The sequence below is a fragment of the Eretmochelys imbricata genome, chromosome 1 (genome assembly GCF_965152235.1).
Source record: "Eretmochelys imbricata isolate rEreImb1 chromosome 1, rEreImb1.hap1, whole genome shotgun sequence".
In the NCBI taxonomy this organism is placed as follows: Eukaryota; Metazoa; Chordata; order Testudines; family Cheloniidae; genus Eretmochelys; species Eretmochelys imbricata.
The window spans coordinates 159,553,888-159,574,384 of record NC_135572.1 but is presented as its reverse complement, the minus strand read 5'-3'; the positions used below and the strand labels follow the sequence as shown (position 1 = coordinate 159,574,384).

General features: G+C 39.8%; 1 protein-coding gene across 1 annotated transcript in view; it reads left to right on the top strand.

The window, feature by feature from the left end:
- Positions 1 to 606: 606 nt before the first annotated feature.
- UMODL1 (uromodulin like 1) overlaps positions 607 to 20,497 on the top strand; it is a 62,990-nt gene continuing 43,099 nt past the window's right edge. The window contains 7 exon segments of the mRNA XM_077813582.1: positions 607 to 682; positions 5,055 to 5,297; positions 14,002 to 14,163; positions 14,567 to 14,682; positions 16,190 to 16,382; positions 17,709 to 17,849; positions 20,189 to 20,443. Of these exon segments, the coding sequence (XP_077669708.1) occupies positions 607 to 682; positions 5,055 to 5,297; positions 14,002 to 14,163; positions 14,567 to 14,682; positions 16,190 to 16,382; positions 17,709 to 17,849; positions 20,189 to 20,443 (1,186 nt within the window).

Genomic DNA, 20,497 nt, shown 5'->3' with positions numbered 1-20,497 from the left:
GGTCACAACAAAATGAGGGAGGCACTAAAAGCAGCCAGGGAGGAAGCTTAAAGTTAGGAGGGAAGCATTATTTTAACATATCCAGTTATTTTTAATCACTTTGACTTCAAGAAGCAGAATCTCGGAGGCCAATAATTTCCAGGTGTGAACTATAATATAACATCAGCTCTGATTTGGCCAGAATCAAAATTGGCTTTAAAATGAATGCTGAGGTAGAGTCAAGTGTGTGAGATCTGGTTCCTGTCTGTCTGATGTTCAAGGCACAGAAGGGGGTTAGTGCTGAGAAGGAAAGACGTGGACCAGTGCAGCAGTTTTTCTAATATCTTGTTTGGTAAATGACTACATTGGATGGTTCAAGCTGTGCACTGGTAGGCTCGGTAATTGAGATGCAAGGGTTCCATGGGGAAAGCATTAATGAGACTACAGAGGTGAAATACCCATTGGATTTTCTCTTTGTTCAGAAGCCAGTTGTCATCACCCATTTGCAAAGGAGAAAAACAGAGGAAAGTTTTTCCTTATTCCAAAAATCTGGATGTAATAACAACTGGGTTTTTGTTCCCTGGGAACAAAGAAATAAGAAGAGTGATGCCAATCTTTGCTGGTACAATGACCAGGATCATTGTTATTTCTGTCTTCATTCTCTGGACAGCCACAGGGCAAGGGAAAGGAAATGTCTTTACAGGTGAGTAATGCACGATGAAGCTGAGAAATGTTGGGTATTTTAGTTTGGATATGATGAGATGTCCCTTTATGCTAAATGAACCAGTGATTGTTTCTGCTCTATAGAAACCCAGCTGCGTCTCATTGACCACATAAGAATCCCCCAATTAAGAAAACCTGTCATTTCCCTTTAGCCAGAAAAGAGAAGCTCGAACTGCAGCTTTATACTTAGTCATGTGCCGATTTTAATGAAAAATCCTTTTCCTTGTCTTGAGGAGTATCTACAAATTAAAACTAGCAAACTTCTAGAGATGTATGAGGTGGCAAAGGCGAGAGTATAGATGGCACATCTTTAACTCTCACCCTCAGTTATCGGCTGTGAATGGGAATAATCCAACCAAGTGACCATGAAAATTTCTGGCTTTGGAGCACCAGTTTTAATTCCTAGTTTACTCTTAATTTCTAGACTAATTCATTATTTATTTAGATTTGAACAGCTTTTAATTTTTGGCTGGGGTTTTGTTGTTGTATTTTTTAAAAATTGCCTCGGTGGCTTTGAAATTCTCAGCCAAAATATATAACCCATTTCTTAATCAAGGATTTTTCCTCAATAACCCTACCAAAAATCACATTTTAAAAAATCCCCCTACAGAAGGGGGGAAAGGCTGAAGATACAGAGATCTTTTTGTGCTTGCTTCAAAAAAATGTTTGAGGTTTTCAGATATGAGAGCCTAGAAAACAGAACCTTTCATTCAAATCTTTTCAAATTTTGGAGGACAGAGCAGTTGTTTGAATCCCCTGGATGAGGACCCACCCACATGGGTTTAATTGTAGGTCACATCAAAGCAATTAAGGACTTTGTCTCTAGTTCATGGCTGGCTTTTGATCTCAAGCATTCTTGCAAATTTCAGCCCAACATGACAACAGTTGATCTTGTGAGTTTTCCACAATTTCGGATGAAAATCTAGCATGAACAACTCAGAAGTTTTTGGCACCGGTAAATTTGACCATGATCCCATATACCAGGCCTGATTGGTCTTGATCATGAAATCAAAACACAGCCTATTCCTAATTCAGAGTCTGAGCTGAATACTGACTAACCAATGCAGCTCACCTCTTATAATAAAATAGTCACATTGCTGCTTTTGTTGTTGTTCCTTTAGTATAATAGCTTCGTACTTTGCCTGCCCATGCCTGAGATTGCTAAAATGAAAACTGAAATGCTCAAAGATGACAGATCTAATGTAACAGAAGTAACTTCAGATGATTATCTGCTTTGCTAGTAATTTCAATCGTGAGTTGGCAGAAACACATCCAGTACACTTTAATTCCTGCTGATTGGGAGCTAATGAGCAAAGAATGCCAATTTGCTGAACAGACCAAATTGTGCTAAGCCACAGTGCTCAGGAGAAACTGCTGTCCCCAGAGAACTGAGCTCTCATAGTAACAAGCGTTATTTTAAATTAGACTGCACTGTGGGCCTGATCTAGCTTCAGAGAAAGAGAAGCTGGAACTGTGCTTGCTTCTGTTAGCTTTGGTTTGGTCTCTTTAGAAGTGCATCTTTCTACACTCTCATGGGAATCCCTCAAACCTGCTTTCTTGGCTCTGGCAGTTTCATCCCATGCCTAGTGAAATAGCCATAAAATTGAATTGCATACATCTGGCCTGATATCAGTGCTTTTTAATTATATACTTTCACTTGGTTTTCAAACATCTGTACCATTTTACTTTCTAGATTTCATATCAGTATATATGTTGAATGTTGCTACAAATCCCAAACTGGTTTTGGTTGCCCTGGAAGCTTTAGATTTGTAATGATATCTTTAGACTGTCTTTTCAGCTCTGGATGTGAGGACATATATCTTTAACCTTCCTCTTATCTCATTGTGCTGTTCTGTTCAGGTTCTTATACCACACTCATGGCAGTGAGCTCTGAGCACTGTTGTCATGGTGATGAGGGTGGCTGGGGGCATGCAGAACAGCCCTCACAATCCTAACATTTTAAATTGTAACACTGCAATTCTTGAACATCACAATTTTGATCTATGAAACCGAGGAGCAGACTCCATCTATATGTATGGCCCCCTCCATCCCAGTAAAGTCTGAATGCCATAATTATTTTATGCTCACAACACCCGAGTCAGGTAGCATTATCCTTGTTTTATAGCTGGAGAACTGAGGCAGAGAGAGAGAGAGAGAGATTAAATGAATTGCTCACAATCAGACAAGTGGTCTGTGGCCAGATCCTTCATGGATGTAAGTCAATGGCGCTCCATTGAATTCTGTGTATATACACTTGACTTACACTAGCTGAGGATCTGGCCCTCAGTTCCAGCTTTCCAAACAGACCTCTTAAAAATGAACCCACCAAATTTTCAATTACACATTTATGTGCGCACAAATACAGGGTACCGTTTGCTTACAAATGTGGTGAGCATGTTTTTTGGGGTGTGTGTGTGTGTTTGAAAATGTGATGTATAAGGACCAGCATCTAAAATTTTTACACTGAATTAGTTTATCTATTTTTTTGTCATCTCTGAGTCATTTGTACTGTACATATTTTGATTGCATGCTTCTGTTTGGCTGACCACAGTTCTCTGAGAGCCCTGAAAGGTGCAGCCCCACCACACTTTGATTTCTGTATCCACTTCACATTTAACTTATTAAAAGCCCCTTCCATCTTTCTCTGTGTGTAAAGTTATACCAGTATAAATGTATTTATCTGATTATTCTTTTCACATTTCCAAACGTCACCCCTCCCATTTTTATAAAAGCTCAAGAGGAAATCATGTTGCCTATCACACAACCCTAAATAAAATTACTTACAATTTTACTCTAATTAAATACTATATTTCATTTGCCTTGCTAGTCTACCTTTTTTTAATGACCCCTCTTGATACTTTCATTTTGTTTCACGTGATTGGGATTCACCCATTAAGCTTTTCAGATAAGTCAGTTGATTTTATTATCAAATTAAGTATTTGAATGTTTAAAACTGTTTTCTCATAATCTGAAATAAGTCCGCTGAAAATACTATAAATACCAATTCCATCCATAGGAAGGCCCTGATGCTGCCAGCATTTCTGAATGTGCAGCACTTTACTCGCACGAGTAGTCCCATTGAGAGTAAAGGCAAGCACACACATAAGGGTTTTTCAGGATTGAGGACTGAAAAGATCCTCTTTTATAAAGTGATCTATAATACACTGACACACATTATAATTGTATCGGTCATAACTTCTACTTTAATAAAACAAAGACTTTAGCCAAGCATCACCACTAAGCCTTTACTTGAGACAGCATAAAAACAAAATACTTCTCTCTCAAGTTATCTGTCCCTCTAATTGGGAGCAAATTTTGGGTTGTGTCATTAAGGAAAACTTGTCATGATCTGTAATCTTTCTTTTTGTGAATCCCACATCAAATGCAATTCATCAACAACCTCCCATTAATCCATGCTAGCTCATCTCTGTTGTTTTCCTTCTACAGCAGGCCTGTTTAAGATTTTGAAGATGACTGCTAAGATCAAGGTCAGGGCTTAAGAAGCAGAGATTTGAGGCTTAATTTAACACATGCCTTTACGGAGGCCATTTTACCCCTATTAAATTTACCCTCATCTAAACTGATTTCAGGTCTCAAAAGACATAGGGTCAGATTTTCAACCTCAGTATAAATTGGCATAGCTTCACTAAAATCAGTGGAGCTCTGCAAATTTATAACAGCTGAGGTCTGATTCATAGGATTTATATTGATGAGCCACTAAAAAATTAGAAGGGTAAAATGGAAAGTCCAGTGACATGGTCTTCTGGGAATGCTTGTCAGCGGAAAGATGTCTGCAAACGTTGTGGGGTCACCATGCTCTTGTCTTCTAGTATAGTCTTTCAAAGGATGTTGTTGAGGCACTGAAAATAAGATGGGATGAAGCACACAAGGGAAAAATAAAAAACCTAATGAGCTTCTCCCACTTCTGATTTCTACGTTTCCAGACACTATGAACTTTGTCTTTTTCCTCATAAAATCAAAGATGTTCCGAGTCCCTTAGCTCACATGTGAATTTTAGACTAATTTTGTTAATGTCCATAACGTTTATTCAAGTTATATTGCTATTGTTCTGCCCAATCTCTCAAGGCATTTATGTTTATCTGGAGCTTCTCACAAACTGCATAGTTTTTACTAACCAAAAAAACTCCCACTACTAATTGCCATCAGCAAACTTCACCTGTCCACTTTCTCCAGTAACATTCTTTCTAATAATGGCCTTTCTCAGAATCAATCATTCATTAAATGGCTCTTTTTTCTTATATCATAACCCAGTTTACATCTAAACACTGAAGGAAACTCATTCTGTAATGCTAGCAGCTAACCCTGATTTTTTAATTTTTTCTATTTTTTAGAAAAAGGCCTCTCCTTGCTAGGCTACCATCTGTGCAACTATAGCGTGACTAAAACTGTGTCTAAAATGGCTGCCTACCAAAAGTCATATGAGAAACACACTTCTTGTGGAGGATGGATTCCGTGGATGGTTTGTCCTAAGACGTCTTATAAAACTCAGTATCACATCATTGAAGTCCCTGAGATTATGAATTTTACAGATTGCTGTGAAGGGTATGAACAAGTTGGGTTCTATTGCACTTTATGTAAGTATTAGAATAATTATTTAAATAAATATTCCTTTTGTTAGGTGATTGTAGATTTTGACTCAAAAGGCCAAGTTCACTGCTGGTGCCAGTCCATTGCAACCGCTGAGTTGCATCAGTAGGTCATCGGTAAATTTGGTTCAAAATGTCCATTTTGGAAATGCATTACTTTGCCACGTATACAGCTTGTCTTTGTATGTGTCAGGGTTGGTGCACATTAGTAGAGCAGTGTGGAGTAGCTTGCACAGTCATTGCTTGGTGCTGTACCTGTTCTGTGTATGACTTCATTTTACAGGGCTATCAGTCAGGACTGCTGGAAACATGCCGGTTTAATTTCACAAGGACTTATTTTAATATTTGCTTGAATTTGGAGCCATGGCAATTCCCGGCCCTCTTCAAGTTGTGCTTTGAATTTTGAGTTCAAATGAACCTAAAAATTCAAAGGAAAACTTATGCAGCAGCTGCCTGCTGTCATGACTCCTTCATGAATCCACAAGTTGTCCCAGGTTTGCTTGAAAAGTTGGAAAATGCAGTGAACCTTTCACTGAATCTGATCTGACTTTCTGGTTTGTAACAAAATTCCAAATCTGATATGTTTCACCTGCCATCAGACCACGTTGAACATTTTGCACAGGGCGCTTGTTGTCAACAATAAATCCATGTTTTAAAAAGCTCCCGAAGGTTACAGATACATTGAGTTCCTTAGAGACAGTGGGTGGGATTTTCAGAAGTACTTAAGGGTATGTCTACATTGCAGCCTCCCAGCTCAGGAAGACAGATGTGCACTAGCAGGGGTTGAGTTAGTGTGCTAAAAATAGCAGTGCAGACTTTGCAGCATGGGCTAGCTACCTGCGTATGGACCCAGGTATCTGGGTGGGCTTTTACTCAGGTGGCTAGCCCAAGCCGATGCCTATGCCATAACATCCACAATGCTATTTTTAACATGCTAGATCAAAGAGAGAGAGCGCATGTCTGTCTAGCCAGGCTAGGAAGCATGCTCCCAGCTGCAGTGTAGACATACCTCCGTGACTTGAGAGCCCAAGTATCATTGGCTTTCAGTGGGACTTCGAAGGCACAAGAAAGTACTGGTATAACTTAAGGTGTGGCTTTCCTATATCGTTAAACCAGTGCAAAAGTTTGTGTGGGCACTAATTTTGGTGATGAAAGTGGCTTATTTCCGTTTAATTAACCTGTTCCTAATTGACTTTAAGTTAATTAAATGGAAATAAGCCACTTTAATACTGAAATGTGTCCACACAGCCTTTTGCACTGGTTTAACTATATTGGTTTAAAAGATGATTCAGGTTATACTATACTTTCTTGGGTACACAAGCCCTTATGCTCTACGTCACTGAGGTGCATTTGAAAATCCATCCCATATCATACACTGCAAACGGTTTATGCAAGTTGTCGATCATTTATTGCTTATTAAATCACTCTTTTTGGCAATGTAAGATTTCAGTTGAAATAACTGGAACATAAAAGTGGTCTCTGTGTTTAACCCACCTTTTTCTCAAAATAATCTAAGGGAAAAAAAGCATAGTGAGACACAAATTCTTCCCTGACTTATTCCTTCATGCAATTCTGTTGACTTCAGTCTTTTGTACCGGGTATAAATCAATGCAGAATTTGGCCACAGACTGTAATATTTCCAGACAGTATCTTCGGGCTGGTGGAAAACTACTGTTGGTTATACAAAATTTCCAGGCAGTAACATCAGGTTGGTGGAAAACTACTGTAGATCAAATCCCTCCTTCAAGAACCACTTCTACAGTGTAAAAAATTAACCAAATAATGGCATGGCGGAGTAGCAGTCAGGGATAGTTGATATTTATTTATATAGCACAAACCAACAAAAATTAATTTTGGCCAAGAGTTTGAAAAGTGACTGGTGGTTTTTGGGTGCCTCTGTTTTGGGATGGATGCACATTTCTAAAAATCAGGCCCTTTTAAAGAGCCTCAGTTGGACATTCAAAAATTCAAAAATCGCTAGTCTCTTTTGAAAAATATCCTGTGCAATTAATGTATATTTTTAAAACAAAAAGCTTCTTTAACTAACAGTTCAGATGCAGCAGTGTTAGTGCAAACAACATCTACCATGATATACTTAATTTTAAAAACAAAACCAATATTAAAATATATGGAAATTGCCTGCACTGGTTAGATATACAGTTCTCAAACCAACCTTTAATTAGCACCATGCCATTAATTAGCACACCTATACTCTGGAAATGTTTGCTTATGGCATGCTATAATTTTGACTATTCTTTTTAAATTAATTTGGGAGTATTTTAACAAGCTAAATAATTTGCATAATTTCTAGATGATTTTTAGCATTACATTATTCAGGCATCTTACTGTGCTTTTCAGGACATTAGTCATAAATTCCATGAATTGTAATGCACTGTCTAGACAAACGCTTAAATAAATGATGAAAGGAGGACATTTGGAACTGCTGGAATTACTGCACTGCATGCCATTGGACTATTGTTTTTTCCCTCATGTTATCCACAGTGGCTTTCTCTATGTGCTTAGCCTTGGAGTGCAACCTATTCCTGTCCATTTTCCCACCTTTACTTTTTATAAGCAATCAAATCCCTCTGCCTGGGAAGGCAGGCCTAGGGGCTTTCTCTGTTTAACACTTGGGTGGAGAGCAGAGTTAGGAGTACATGACTGGTATGGTTTCTTCAGTAGCTCCTTTGAATGTTAATTGCACCTTTGTGACAATATTATACACGCAAGAAAAGATGTTAAAAGAACATTAATATGGTTGCAAAGTCAAGAACTCAGAAGTTAGGAAATGCCAGAATGAAAGTTGCTTGTGCAATCTATGTTTGGCTCCCTTGTGGGTATGAGTTAGAAAAGAGTCTTTAATTACATGATCACTTACTATTCTTTCCGCAGGACCCCTGCCTCATTTAGTACACAAGATGGACCAGCTCTGGGGAGGAATCAGAGTTGTGTAGTAAGAGAAACTGTTGTCTGTTGGACTTCTGCTTTATTTGCTGTAGAAGTTGGAAGGTGTGTAGTGAACAAGGCAGGGGACTGTGGGAAGGGAAAGGATAGTTTCATGGTTCAAGCAGTTGAATGTTGCCCTGAAGAATTGGATTCTATCCCTTCCTGTGCTGCAGAGTTCCCATGAGGTGTTGAGCAAGCCACTTAAGACTTTTCAAAGGTCGTCACTAACAGTGTGTTCCTTATTTTCTGGGTGCTTGACTTGAGACCCTGGGATCTGATTTACAGAAGAGCTGAATACTCACAGCTGCAACTGTAGTCAATGGGAGCTGCACTTTGAACATAAGAAGTGGTGTCTAATGCTACATACGCTGAAAAATCAGGTCCTAGGCCTCTCAAATTGGGCACCCAAAAAGAGTGGATACTTTCGACCTTAATCTCTTTGTGACTTAAGTTTCCCATTTGTAAAATGGAGATATTACTAGCCCACCCACCTCACAACGGTGTTGCAAAAGAAAATGAATTAATATTTGTGATGCCCTCATGCTATAGTAATGAGCGCCATAGACAAGCCCCTGAGGAAATCAATAGTTCTGTCTTCAGAGCAGAGTGTAAATAGTATGCAGTAAATAGGCCACACATTGAACTATGAGGATAGAAGAAAATACTGAACAGCGGCTCATGAAGTGAGTGAGCACTATCCACTCTGTGCACTGACTGAGGCAGGAGTCCTGTGGAAAAACAGTATCGAATCACATAATTAAAGACTGTATCATAATAGATAAATATGCACAAAGGGGCCGCATTAAGATTGCATAGACAACCTTTCTGATTTTTAAGATTGCAGCAGACTTCCACCTCCCTGGCTCCCAGTACCAGTCTCCTTGCTCAGCCAGAACCATTCCCCATCCTCAGGCCCCAATTCCCTTCCCATCCTCCCCTAAACTCCAGTCCTAGTTTCCCCCCAGGCTCCTTATCTAATCTTCTCCTTCCACCCTGGTCTGGCTCTTGTCCCTCTGGATTTGCATCAGGCAGCTTTCTCCTCCATGTGGCTTGGAGGACTGGGGTGGGGTGTCACAGAAAGCACTGGACAGAGCAGGAAGGTTGACCTGGCATGGCCCATAGCAGCCTAGAGTAGCAATTGCAGGGAAAGTCCTGCACAGCCCTGTGCTGGAGCATGCTCTGTGCAGATGGAACCTTCAGAGACACTAGCTGGGACTCTCTACAAGTCTCTAGTGAACACGTGCAAAGTGCATTTTTTCCCCAGGGGCTTACAACTTGGCCAAATTTGAGCTTGTCCCGGGGATGTCAAAAGGCACATCGCTGACACAAAGGCCCCCCTGGCAAATGTCAAGTCCCTGCTCCAAAGCATGGAGGTGCTAGTCCTTCTCAAAGAAAATGTTGCCAGAATTTTTTAACATGGGCAAAACAACGTATTTTCCCCTAACCTCATTCTCAGGAGTTACTGATCTATTCTGGCTAAAATTCCCTACCCTGCAAAAAAACAAAACAAAACAAATCAGCCTCAGGCAGACACCTGGTATGAAAATTTCATCCCAAATGGTTAAAGTATGGCAAAATCATAAGTAACTGAAAACACAGGGTCTTTGAAAGTGTTGGCAACTTTAATAATACATGATGCCAGCAGCCCTGCCTATAATCATCTGTCTCTGTTAGCTGTAGCTCACGAAAGCTTATGCTCAAATAAATGTGTTAGTCTCTAAGGTGCCACAAGTCCTCCTGTTCTTTTTGCGGATACAGACTAACATGGCTGCTCCTCTGAAACCTGTCTCTGTTAGTTCACATTTGGGTCCCTGTGACAGTTGCAGTATTTTGATCTTATGCTATATCGCAACCTCAAGCCAGCTCAGGATGATATGGTAAGGAAAGTTTTGGAGAAAGCTGTATATTATGAGTCCTGATCAGGTAGAGAGACAGAGAGAGGTTAATATTGAGCTAATCATGTCCCTTAGCATCTCTATCCCAGAGGATTCTCCTGCCTAACTAGGAATTGTGGTTATTATATGCAATAAGCTTGTAACTAAGCTTTTGGTTGCTAGGCAATGGAAACAGCATTTCTGCTTTAGTATTTGTGTAAAGTTATAGAAGAAGAAAAGACTATTTGAAATTCTACTGACAGGAGACCATTGGTTTGCTCCCAGATAGTATGATGTTGTTTTGCAGATGGCTTAGTTCTGGGTGACTGTTCCCATGATACTTACAGTAGAGAGAATAAATTGATTTTCAAATGTGTCTTATATGATTAGACAGAAATGTGATGTGAGTCCATCTTTGTTTCTCTGCTGACATAAAAATTATGACCTTTAGATTCTAGATTAATGGATGCTATGGCTTTCAGCCAGAACTCAGTGGCATTCCCATCGCTTGCCCATGACTCATTAATGGTTTATGCTGCAGTTTCACATGCTAAAAAAAGAACTGTGTGAAATAGCTATATTGAACCTCAGACTTTTTTAAAATGAGCCTTGGTTTCAGGATTTGATTGGTTCATAATTCTGAGTCCAAGCTCAGAAAAGTTCAATAAACATTGGCTTGTGGTAGTCTGCAGAATTGGGAAGCTTATTATTATTATTTGTAATATGGTAGCATATAGCACAATAAGTCCCTGTAAAGGGGTGTTTTGGCCTGTTAGGCTCATAGGGAGCCTGAAGACCATGTTCCTGGAACACTGGAGTGAGCAAAGGTGCAGGAAATGGTCAAAGCCAGAAGAGAAGAAGCAGTCCTGGGGAGTTAATAGTTGGATGGGGAAAACCCAGGACACTGTTTCTTTAAAGGTGTGGGATCAGGAATTCTGTAGTGTAGGGTGGGGCAGGGCTGCGTGTCCTCTATCTCTCAGCCACTCGGGAGGAGCTGTCAGAAGGAGAGCAGTGTAATATGCTGTTTTCTCCCTCTGAACAGGGGAGACATTGGCAGGAGAAGGAAGCCAGAGCTAGAAGGTTGAGCTCCTGCTAGGAAAGGCTCAGAGTGACATTTTATCAAGGAAGCAGACGGAAACATGGGAAGATCTCTGCATGTGGTAGAAGAGCTAGACAGGAGTATGAACTTTTGGGTTGTGGTGCAGGGATTTATTCTGGGGAGTGCTGAAGACTGTTTTTGGACTGTTTCTGTTATTAAGCCAGCTCTGGGTGTGGCATGGTGTTAGCCACAAAAAAGACTGGGTAAAGTTCACAAACGGCATGGAAGAGGGGAAAGAGACCCAATGCTGGGAAGCTGTGTCTGCCCAAGAGGAGGTGCTTGGGAGGTGGCCGACCAAGGGCCAGTCCCCAACTTTGACTGGGGGACCTATTGTGTTACTTTCTGTACAAATACACTGAGAGAGAGAGTCCCTGCTTCAAAGAGCTTACAATCCAAATAGACCAGGCAGAAAAAGGTGAAAGAAAGGCTCCACTTTCACAGATGGGGACCTGAAGTGCTTTGTCCATGATTACACGGGACGTCTGTGGCAGAGCTGGGAGTTAGCTGTGTAGCTCATGAGTCCCAATATGGTGTTTTAACCAATCCTTTCTCTCAAGATGGTGAACCTGTCTCCTCTGAGCCAGGCTCTCTCCAAAATATCTGCCCCTCCCTTGCAAAACTCCCAGGGCACTCTCTGAAGAAACATGAGCTAAAGCAGCCCAATATTTGTTGAGGGAGTAGGGCTGCTGGGGTTCATCTTTGTTGAAAACTAACTTTCAATTGAAATGTCAAAAGTTGGTTCCCTGCCAACCCTTTTGGAGCAAACTATAGAACTAAGTCTATGTAGCTCTTTGCCAGGTTGCATACAGCTCTACTAAAACACCTAAATATTTGATTTTGTACATATTCAAAACAAAATACAGTTAAAAAAGTCTAAAGTATGCTGGGCTCAAATCTTCAAAACCGCATGCGCAAATAACTTGCATGCCGGTTACTTGGATGGTGTAAGTAACTGAATGTACAAAGACCAGTTTGAAGTCTAAGACCATGTCTGCACTGTCCCCTATATTGGCAAAATGTATGTTGCTCAGGGGTGTGGAAAAAAATATAAGTTTCACCCGCAGAAGTGGTAGTGTGCATAGCACTAGGTCGGCGGGAGAGCTACCGCTGCTTGTTGAGGTGGTTTTGTTACGTCGATGAGAGAGCTCTCTTCTGTTGGCACAGAGCGGCTACGTGAGCGATCTTACAGTGGTGCAGCTGCATCGGCACAGCTGTGCTGCTGTAAGTTCACTAGTGTAGACATGGCCTTAGTTGGTAATATCTTTAAGCAATTATTATGGCTGCACAGCCAGTTGCAGAAACCGGGCTGCAAATTATGAATATGTAATTTTGCTCATGTATGATGGACACCAGCACCAACACACTGGGGGTGGAACTGGGGTCCTCCAGACCAAAAAGTCTGAGCTGCTGCAGCTTGAGCTAAAAAGCCATGTCTCCTTAGCTGTGGTTAGGCTCCTGTCCTCTGTGGATTAACACAGAGGGGGACCTGTAACACCCACCCACCTGTAGGTTACACATGTTCACTTTAAATCTTGATTAATAAAGCTCACTAGCCTGTTAAAGGAGTATATTTAGTGGAGACACAAGATCTCATTCAATATTACAGCACACTTGACAGAAAAATCAAAATTTTACTTTTAATCAGCACACTGGGATATGAGAAATCGAAACCCCATTAAAAATTGGCAGTGTCCATTTAATTCCCGAGAAGTTCAGTTATGGTGAATGTATTTTTTATCACTGCAACACCTTTGGCTACAATCACAAGAATCGTTTTCATTTTCCTCTTGGCTGAAGAAAATTGTCCACTCAGCAGAATGGGACTTAATGAGACCAAAAAACACTGGGCACAGTGAATGGAGAAGAAGAGAAACCATAGCACCCAACACGGAAAGACGAGTGGAGATGAACAGCAGCAGGGCCTATGTCTGATGGGAGTGTATGAAGGGAAGGCTCGGAGAAGCCTGATATTAAATCATAGAAAATATTTTCAGTCTTCCTCAGATTGGAACCAACTGTTGGCATGAAGCCAGGAAAATTATGTGCATTTTACTTAGGAAGTGGTAATATTCTTCCTTAGTCACCCTCTTCTTGGCTAAATCTGTTTTAGGATAGCAACCTCATGTAATTCCCAGAAATTAAATAAACACTGTCAGGTTACAAATCATGGGCTGAATTCTGCTCTCCTTTCTTAGTATGTAACCCTATAGCTTTCAGTTGCATGGCAGTGGTGTAACTGAGAGCAGAATTTATCCCCATGAAAACCCCCATTTCCATCCCTATGTAATATTTTAGATTATAAAAACTGAAGGAGCTGGTGGGGGTAAAACCCAGAATGTCTCAGCTTTTTGCTGTTTATTGACCCTTACATTTCATTCTGTTTGGACTAGAGCTGGTCAAAAAACTGGAAAGTGACCTCATGAAAATTTCCAAGTTATTTCTGTTTTGCTGGAAATGTTCCATTTTCCACATTTTACGCAAAGTTTTTTTTTTTTTTCATTTATTGCAACCTGTCTTTTCTATTAACTCAAAATGTTGATAAAAATGTCATGGAAAAAGTCACAAAAATCAGAAAATGTTGATGATGTTGACAATTTTTTACAGAACACTTCTTGTCTTAAGTTGCTATTCTCCCCCCCTTTCCTCAGGAAAACCCCAAGAAGAGACCCTCACCCAGGACTATGAGGAGATGTATCCCTTAGATTCAATATCACAATGTTAAAGAAACCAAATATCACATGCAATTTTGCTGTTAAATGTTTTTATTACACAGCATTGAACAGATCCAATGAATTTGCCTCAAGACCTGGTGTTTGTCCAGAGGAAGAAATGGATTCATTAAACTATTCATGCACACTTGATACTGACTGTCCAGGACTTAAAAAATGCTGTAACTCATCCAAAGGAGCAGGCTGTGTGGATCCTATACCAGAAGGTATGCTGTTGACAAATTCTCAACTCCCTCCAAAAGAAGTAAGCCTTACTTTTTCTGCTGAAGATGAGGACAAACAAAGCAATTGTTATTGTGTATCTTCATAACATAATACATTAATCTGATTTCCATCAATTCAAGGATGATTGGTTTCAATATTGAATCTGTGAGCCCCTGACAACTGGCTTTAAAGATCTGGTGGAACTTTCTTGCTCTAATTCTTCCCCCTGGCTAGTTCTGTCATCTGGATTACATGAGAAATACCTTGGTTTGTGATAGCTGTATATGGTACATTCACAGATACTGAATCAAAGCCCACTGCATTCAATGGGAGCCTTTCTATTGACTCGAATTTGTTCTGAATCAGACCCCAAATGCTTTTATATTTTAATTTGTTCAATTTCAGAGAGAAACCTGAAAAAATATTGGTATAATGTGTCAGTCCTTGTGAAAATGGATTTTAATGAATTAAGCAGAGTGGATCTAAGACTTTTGAATCATTCACGCCTTTTGCACTCCATGGTACGTATAGATACAAAGAATCGAAAGCTCTTGCGTTCTTGTTTCTCTCATTGCATCGACATTGATACTCAATACCAACACAGCCAAGCTACATTGGGCTGGAAGGGTTCTTGGTGTTGGGCAGGACCTTATTATCCAGCCACTCCCCAGTATTATAGCAGGATAGATTTAATTTTTCCTAAAGCATTCTCAATAGGTGAATGCCAGTTTTACTCTTGCATATGTCAAGTAGCAGCAATTTCACAGCTTCCTTTGACATTTCTTAGGACACTGAAAGGGAGTTCAAAGTTCTTATGCTATAAGATCTAATTTTTCTTCTACTCCAGTGACATCTGCTCTGCCTCTAAGCCCCACTTAAAAGCAGAGATGGACTTGAGAGATACAATTTAGATCTGGATTTAAAGAACTCCAAAGTTGGGTGTTTTCAGATCTGGGGTTTTGGTTTGACTCATTCTGGAAACAAGGGCCATTTGTGAAACTGGGATCTAGATATAAATCAGATTCGGACTCCCGCAAATGTTGATAGTTTAACTCCAGGAGTAAACAGCAGCTGCTGTTAGAGGGAAAGTTCAATGAACAAGCTCAGTCACTTTGTTAGGATGGTGCATGTGCAGTCTGGTCCTCACTAGGAGCTGTGAGGGACTGGAGCATGCCCAGTGCATATGGAATTTTCTGATGTTTTGGCTGCTAAGCTCAAGCAAGTCTCTACTGAGCATGTACAAACAGATTTTTAAGAGACTTATAACTTGTTCAAATTTGGGTGGATTTTCACAGGAGGAACAAAAGGCATCCCTAATGCAAAAATCACCCCATTGCTAAATTTCAAGTCCCTGCTGCAAAGCAAGGGGGCAGCACGACTTCTCAAAGAAAAGGTTGTTAAAATTTTCTTAACGTTTTAGAACAATGTTTTTCCCTCTAGCCTCATCCTTGGAAACAGCTGAACCATTCTGGCAGAAACATTTAAAAAAAATCATCCTGAGGCAGACACCCAGTGTGGAAAATTTCAGCCCAAGTGCTGAATTTTGGTAAAGTCATAAGACTCTGTTTTCAGTTGCTTATAAGGGAAGTGTTGGGTCCTTTTAATAATAGGCAGTGCTATCAGCTCTGCCTGTAATAAGTATTTTGTTATTGAGCCTCTGTTATTTAAGTACTACACTCAAAAAGGACCTGTCAATAACAACCAGACCTTCCTTTTCTTATGTGTTCCTGGCAAAGCTTTTAGGTCTGACAAAGATTTCAACTCCTTCATTAGTCTAGCAGTTATCACACTGTATCCTTTTCTATGCAATAAGAGAAACAGAAATGTTCACTCTACACAAATTCAAACTAAAATACTGCTTGTTTTTCCTGTTGTTGAATTCTGAATGAATGCTTGTTTTGTTTTGTTTTGTTCGGTTAAGTATTAGTTTTTTTTAGTATGATAATCGCTGGATAGGTTATACCTCATTGGTGTATAGCTGTATTGCTAAACAAATCAGATATAAAAATTTATTCCCCTCTTTTACAGATGACTGGTGCATTATGGCCTTTAAATTCCTCAGTGTACCATATCCAGACTATTCAGGCAGAAACATATGCTGGGACATTAACATCTCAGGTTCTGATTGGATTACATCAGCCAGCTCCACTAATGAAAGTTTCTTCTTTGTTGAAAGACATTGTGAAGCGTGTGTATGAAGTTATCAACGTAGATGTTCAAGGTTTTTATTTTTTATGGTTCTGTCTCTCGGGGAAACTTTTTCAGTCACTCAGAATTTTAGCCCTATGGCTTGCCATTGACCATGGGAAATATAAAGTGAAACTTTGAACATTTGGGTGTCTAAGATACCCACTCTGTGGCAAATGAAGTTTCTAATTCGTAGTTATTTAGAAATCTGCATTTTGGTGGGGGATTCCCTTGGTCACTTGAGAAGAAATACACTTTCATAAGGTAGCATATCTTTAGACTTAAAAGAAAAGCATGCCTGAATTTGTGGCATAGTAGTAGGCATTTTAAACAGGTAATAGTCTTAATGAAAACTTTCATGGGGCCCTTTGAAATCAAGACTGCTTTGTATTTTGGAAACCTGTTGCAAGTGCTACTGCAGATAACTTGGATGATCAAATAAGAATATGATCTGCCTAGATATTTGGCATGCACACATCCCTGTGGTATATGAGCCCCTGTATTTAGACCACTTTCTTAGAGTCACCTAGATCTGATCTATCTACCAAAACATTGCAGTTTAAGTATTTGAAGATTTGAAACTCCAAAAATGTAGTACGAAACACTACTTGGCCTAAAAACGCAATTTGAAAAATAATGCTTTAAAGACTCAATCCAACTCCCTCTGAAGTCAAGGGAAAGACTCCCATTGACTTCAGTGGGTTTTGGCTCATGCCCTAGAATAGTAAGAAAGTTAACATAATTTTAAAAATCATATCTTAAAAATAAATTATGGGAGAGTTGTAATTGGATCAAAGCTGGAGGTGGTAACCCTGCAGTCCCAAGTGGCATTCCCACACTCCTCTCTGTGGCCAAAATGCAGGGGCTGGGAGAGGTAATAATAAGATACATATTTTTCTTTCAAGGCAACAAGCTGAAAGGGGTAAGAGTGACAGGGACTTCATGGAGAGGGTGGTTGTGGGATGAACTCTCTTGGTGGGGAGACAGAACAGAGGAGCAGCACTGAGGAAACTAACATCCTTTTAAAATGCATAAAACTGACACTGGGTTGGTCCCAGTCCATGAACGACTTTGAAAGTCAAACTTCTTTCCATAATTTACATATGCAATTGCTTGATTGTGCCATTAGCTTTGAGAATAGCAAATCATTCTTTCTACAGTAAGTGCTTTGAAATTGCTTGCTGGCCAGATTTTGATCTCAGCTGTGTTGGTGCAAATCCAGAGTAACTCGGATGGATTTACATTACTGTAATTGTGTACATAGTCTGGCCTTACCTGTGCTATAGACTGCAGGTAAATTCCTGTGCTGCTTTCAAGATACTTGTAAGTTCTGTCCTAAAAACTGTGTTCCTCTCCTTAGATGTAAATGAATGTTCCCACGCTGAACTCAATGCTTGTTCCAGATCAGAGCTTTGCATAAATTTGGAAGGTTATTATAACTGCACCTGTGAACGCGAACATGTGGACGGGAATTCTAGCCAGCCACAGAAAGAATTTAAAGGTAGGAAACATGGGCCTGATTTTCAGAAGTCTGAGGAATGTTCTCTCATCTACTTTAAAGGGCTGTGTGCCAGCAAAGGAGTTCTGGAGCACAATGTGCTCTCTGCCCTTTATGATGGAGTTGGGAGTGGAAGATGGCATAGGATCTGCCTGTTAACTGTTTTACTGCTGATTGTTTTAGCAAAACCAACCATGTACTTTATCCCACAATACCTAGCCAATTGCCAAAAAGCTCCCAAATCCATCTGCCAAAGCTTCAGCTTCAACCTGCGATAACTTCTTTGATCCAGTCATGCATTATCAATACATATCCACAGGGTCCTCAGGAAATACAAATATGTGTAAGTATATTCTGCATACTTAAAGTCCATTTGCAGTTTCAACTGCGTACAGTATTTGTTACGGTCCTCAACTGTTGTGTAATGTTAACCTTAGGCTGTTAAACGGTTGCTATGTACCAGTCAGACATAGCTGCAAATCAGTGATGGGTGAAATTATTCCTTATGGCACAATTCAGAAAAGAATTTAAACGTGCTTAGATCCCACTGACTTCAGTGGGACTACTCATGTGCTTAAAGATAAACACATCAGTTAGTGTCTGTAGGATCAGGGCCTTAGCAAATTTAGTGATTTGTGTTTCCACTTATATTACTTACAGTGCACTGATTTAGTCCTATGAGCTGTTGAAAATGTGGATGATGTTTAATTTGGAATGTCTAATTGCTTAACAATGCCCTTTCTTCCTTAATATGATATACTCTACTCCAAGTTCACCACGCGATCCAGTTAGTACAAGCAATAGTTCTGTCGCTATAAGTAAATCAACAGCCAATAAATCTACTGATTCAGAATGCTATAAGTAACCTTGGATGCTAATTAATATTGCTTGATTTTAAGTTCATCACCAATTCAATCCCCTCTGTCCTGAAGGCTGTTTGAGTTACAATGTCTAGAGTTCCAGCTGAGGGATAGTAGTAGGAATGACCCCCAATAGCTTAGCCTTTCTATTACCCAGTTTAATTCCTTCACTTGAGCAGGATCGCAATCCCATTAACAATCTCCCCCCTCTTTTTCTTTACAGAGGGGAAAGTTTTAAGAAGTGACCTTTTGTCTAGTTCATTGAGACTATCAGTTATTATGACTTTGACCCTCATATTTGTCCTCCACTTGCAATTTAACATAAAGTGGCAGAAATTAAATCAGTCATTTTAGAGCAGTAGGTGTTATGCCTCTAGGATTTGTAAAAATATCTGTTTGATGGGCCACTGGCTTGAATGATTGGGAACAAGTCCCTTCCATTGAAACAGGCACCCACATTGTTTGGTTTGAAAAAACCTTTGATTCCCTTTTCCTTAGGAAGTTCAAACAGTATAAAAAGAACTGAAATTGTGACTGACTGATGCCACAGTCTTCCATTCTGTGTTGAGTGTCTGCATGAAAACTAGAATCCCAAGCTTTGTTCTAATTTACACTGCCCAGATGGGTAGCATTTGGCTGAGGAAGTGCATTGGGAGAGCAAAGTATAAAATAAATAAAGAATACATGCATATATTGAGACAAGGTGGGTGAGGTAATATCTTTTATTGGACCAACTTCTGTTGGCAAGAGAGACAAACTTTTGGGTTTACACAGAGCTCTTCTTCAGGTCCTTTGTAAGCTTGAAGTTGGTCCAGTGAAGGATATTACCTCACCCACTTTTTCTCCCTAATATCCTGGGACCAAAATGGCTACAATAACACTGCATGTATGGATATAATACATATGATAATTATTCCAAAGGTATTGAATGCAGTTATTGATTCCTAATTCTGCAACCCTTATTCAAGTTGAGTGAAAAGAAAAGGAGTACTTGTGGCACCTTAGAGACTAACCAATTTATTTGAGCATAAGCTTTCGCTGCTCAAATAAATTGGTTAGTCTCTAAGGTGCCACAAGTACTCCTTTTCTTTTTGCGGTTACAGACTAACACGGCTGTTACTCTGAATCAAGTTGAGTGGTATTCTACTCCATGAGTAGTTACCACTGAGATTGCATTTACATCAGTCATTCAAGCCAGTGTTTTACTGGACAGGTATCTGTATTTATATAGATCAGTCACAAATCCTGGAGGCAAAAAACGGAAAACAAATTGTAAATGTATAGCTAATGGCTCCAGTGGGGCTACTTGTGGAGTAGGATACTACTCAGTGTAAAAATGGCAGAATCTGGTCGTTTATTTTGCAATGAGCAATTTCACTCTATTGATCAAAACCATATATGTGTATAATGGATTTGGAGTACATCATCTCTTAGAAAAAAGATTCCTTTCACTTTTGATGATGCTCTCCTGTGCTACCATAGATCTGTTTTCAATTGGAAACCACCGAATCGTCAGCGTTACCAGCAGCAGTTTTGAAGTATCTTGGAGTGTATATTCTACTCTGAACCACACATTCCAAGTACAAGTGTACAAGGGCAAAGAGTTGATCACAAGTATGGAGACTACAGAAATGAAAAGGGATGTGTCTGGGCTGGAAGCAGGTATAAAATACACAGTGAAGATCAGCTATGAAGCTTGTGGAAAGAACATTATCTCCTATCGAAATGTCAAAACCGGTAAATATCACCTTAGAAATGTTGCATTTCTCACCACATCTCTATCCTGTGAGG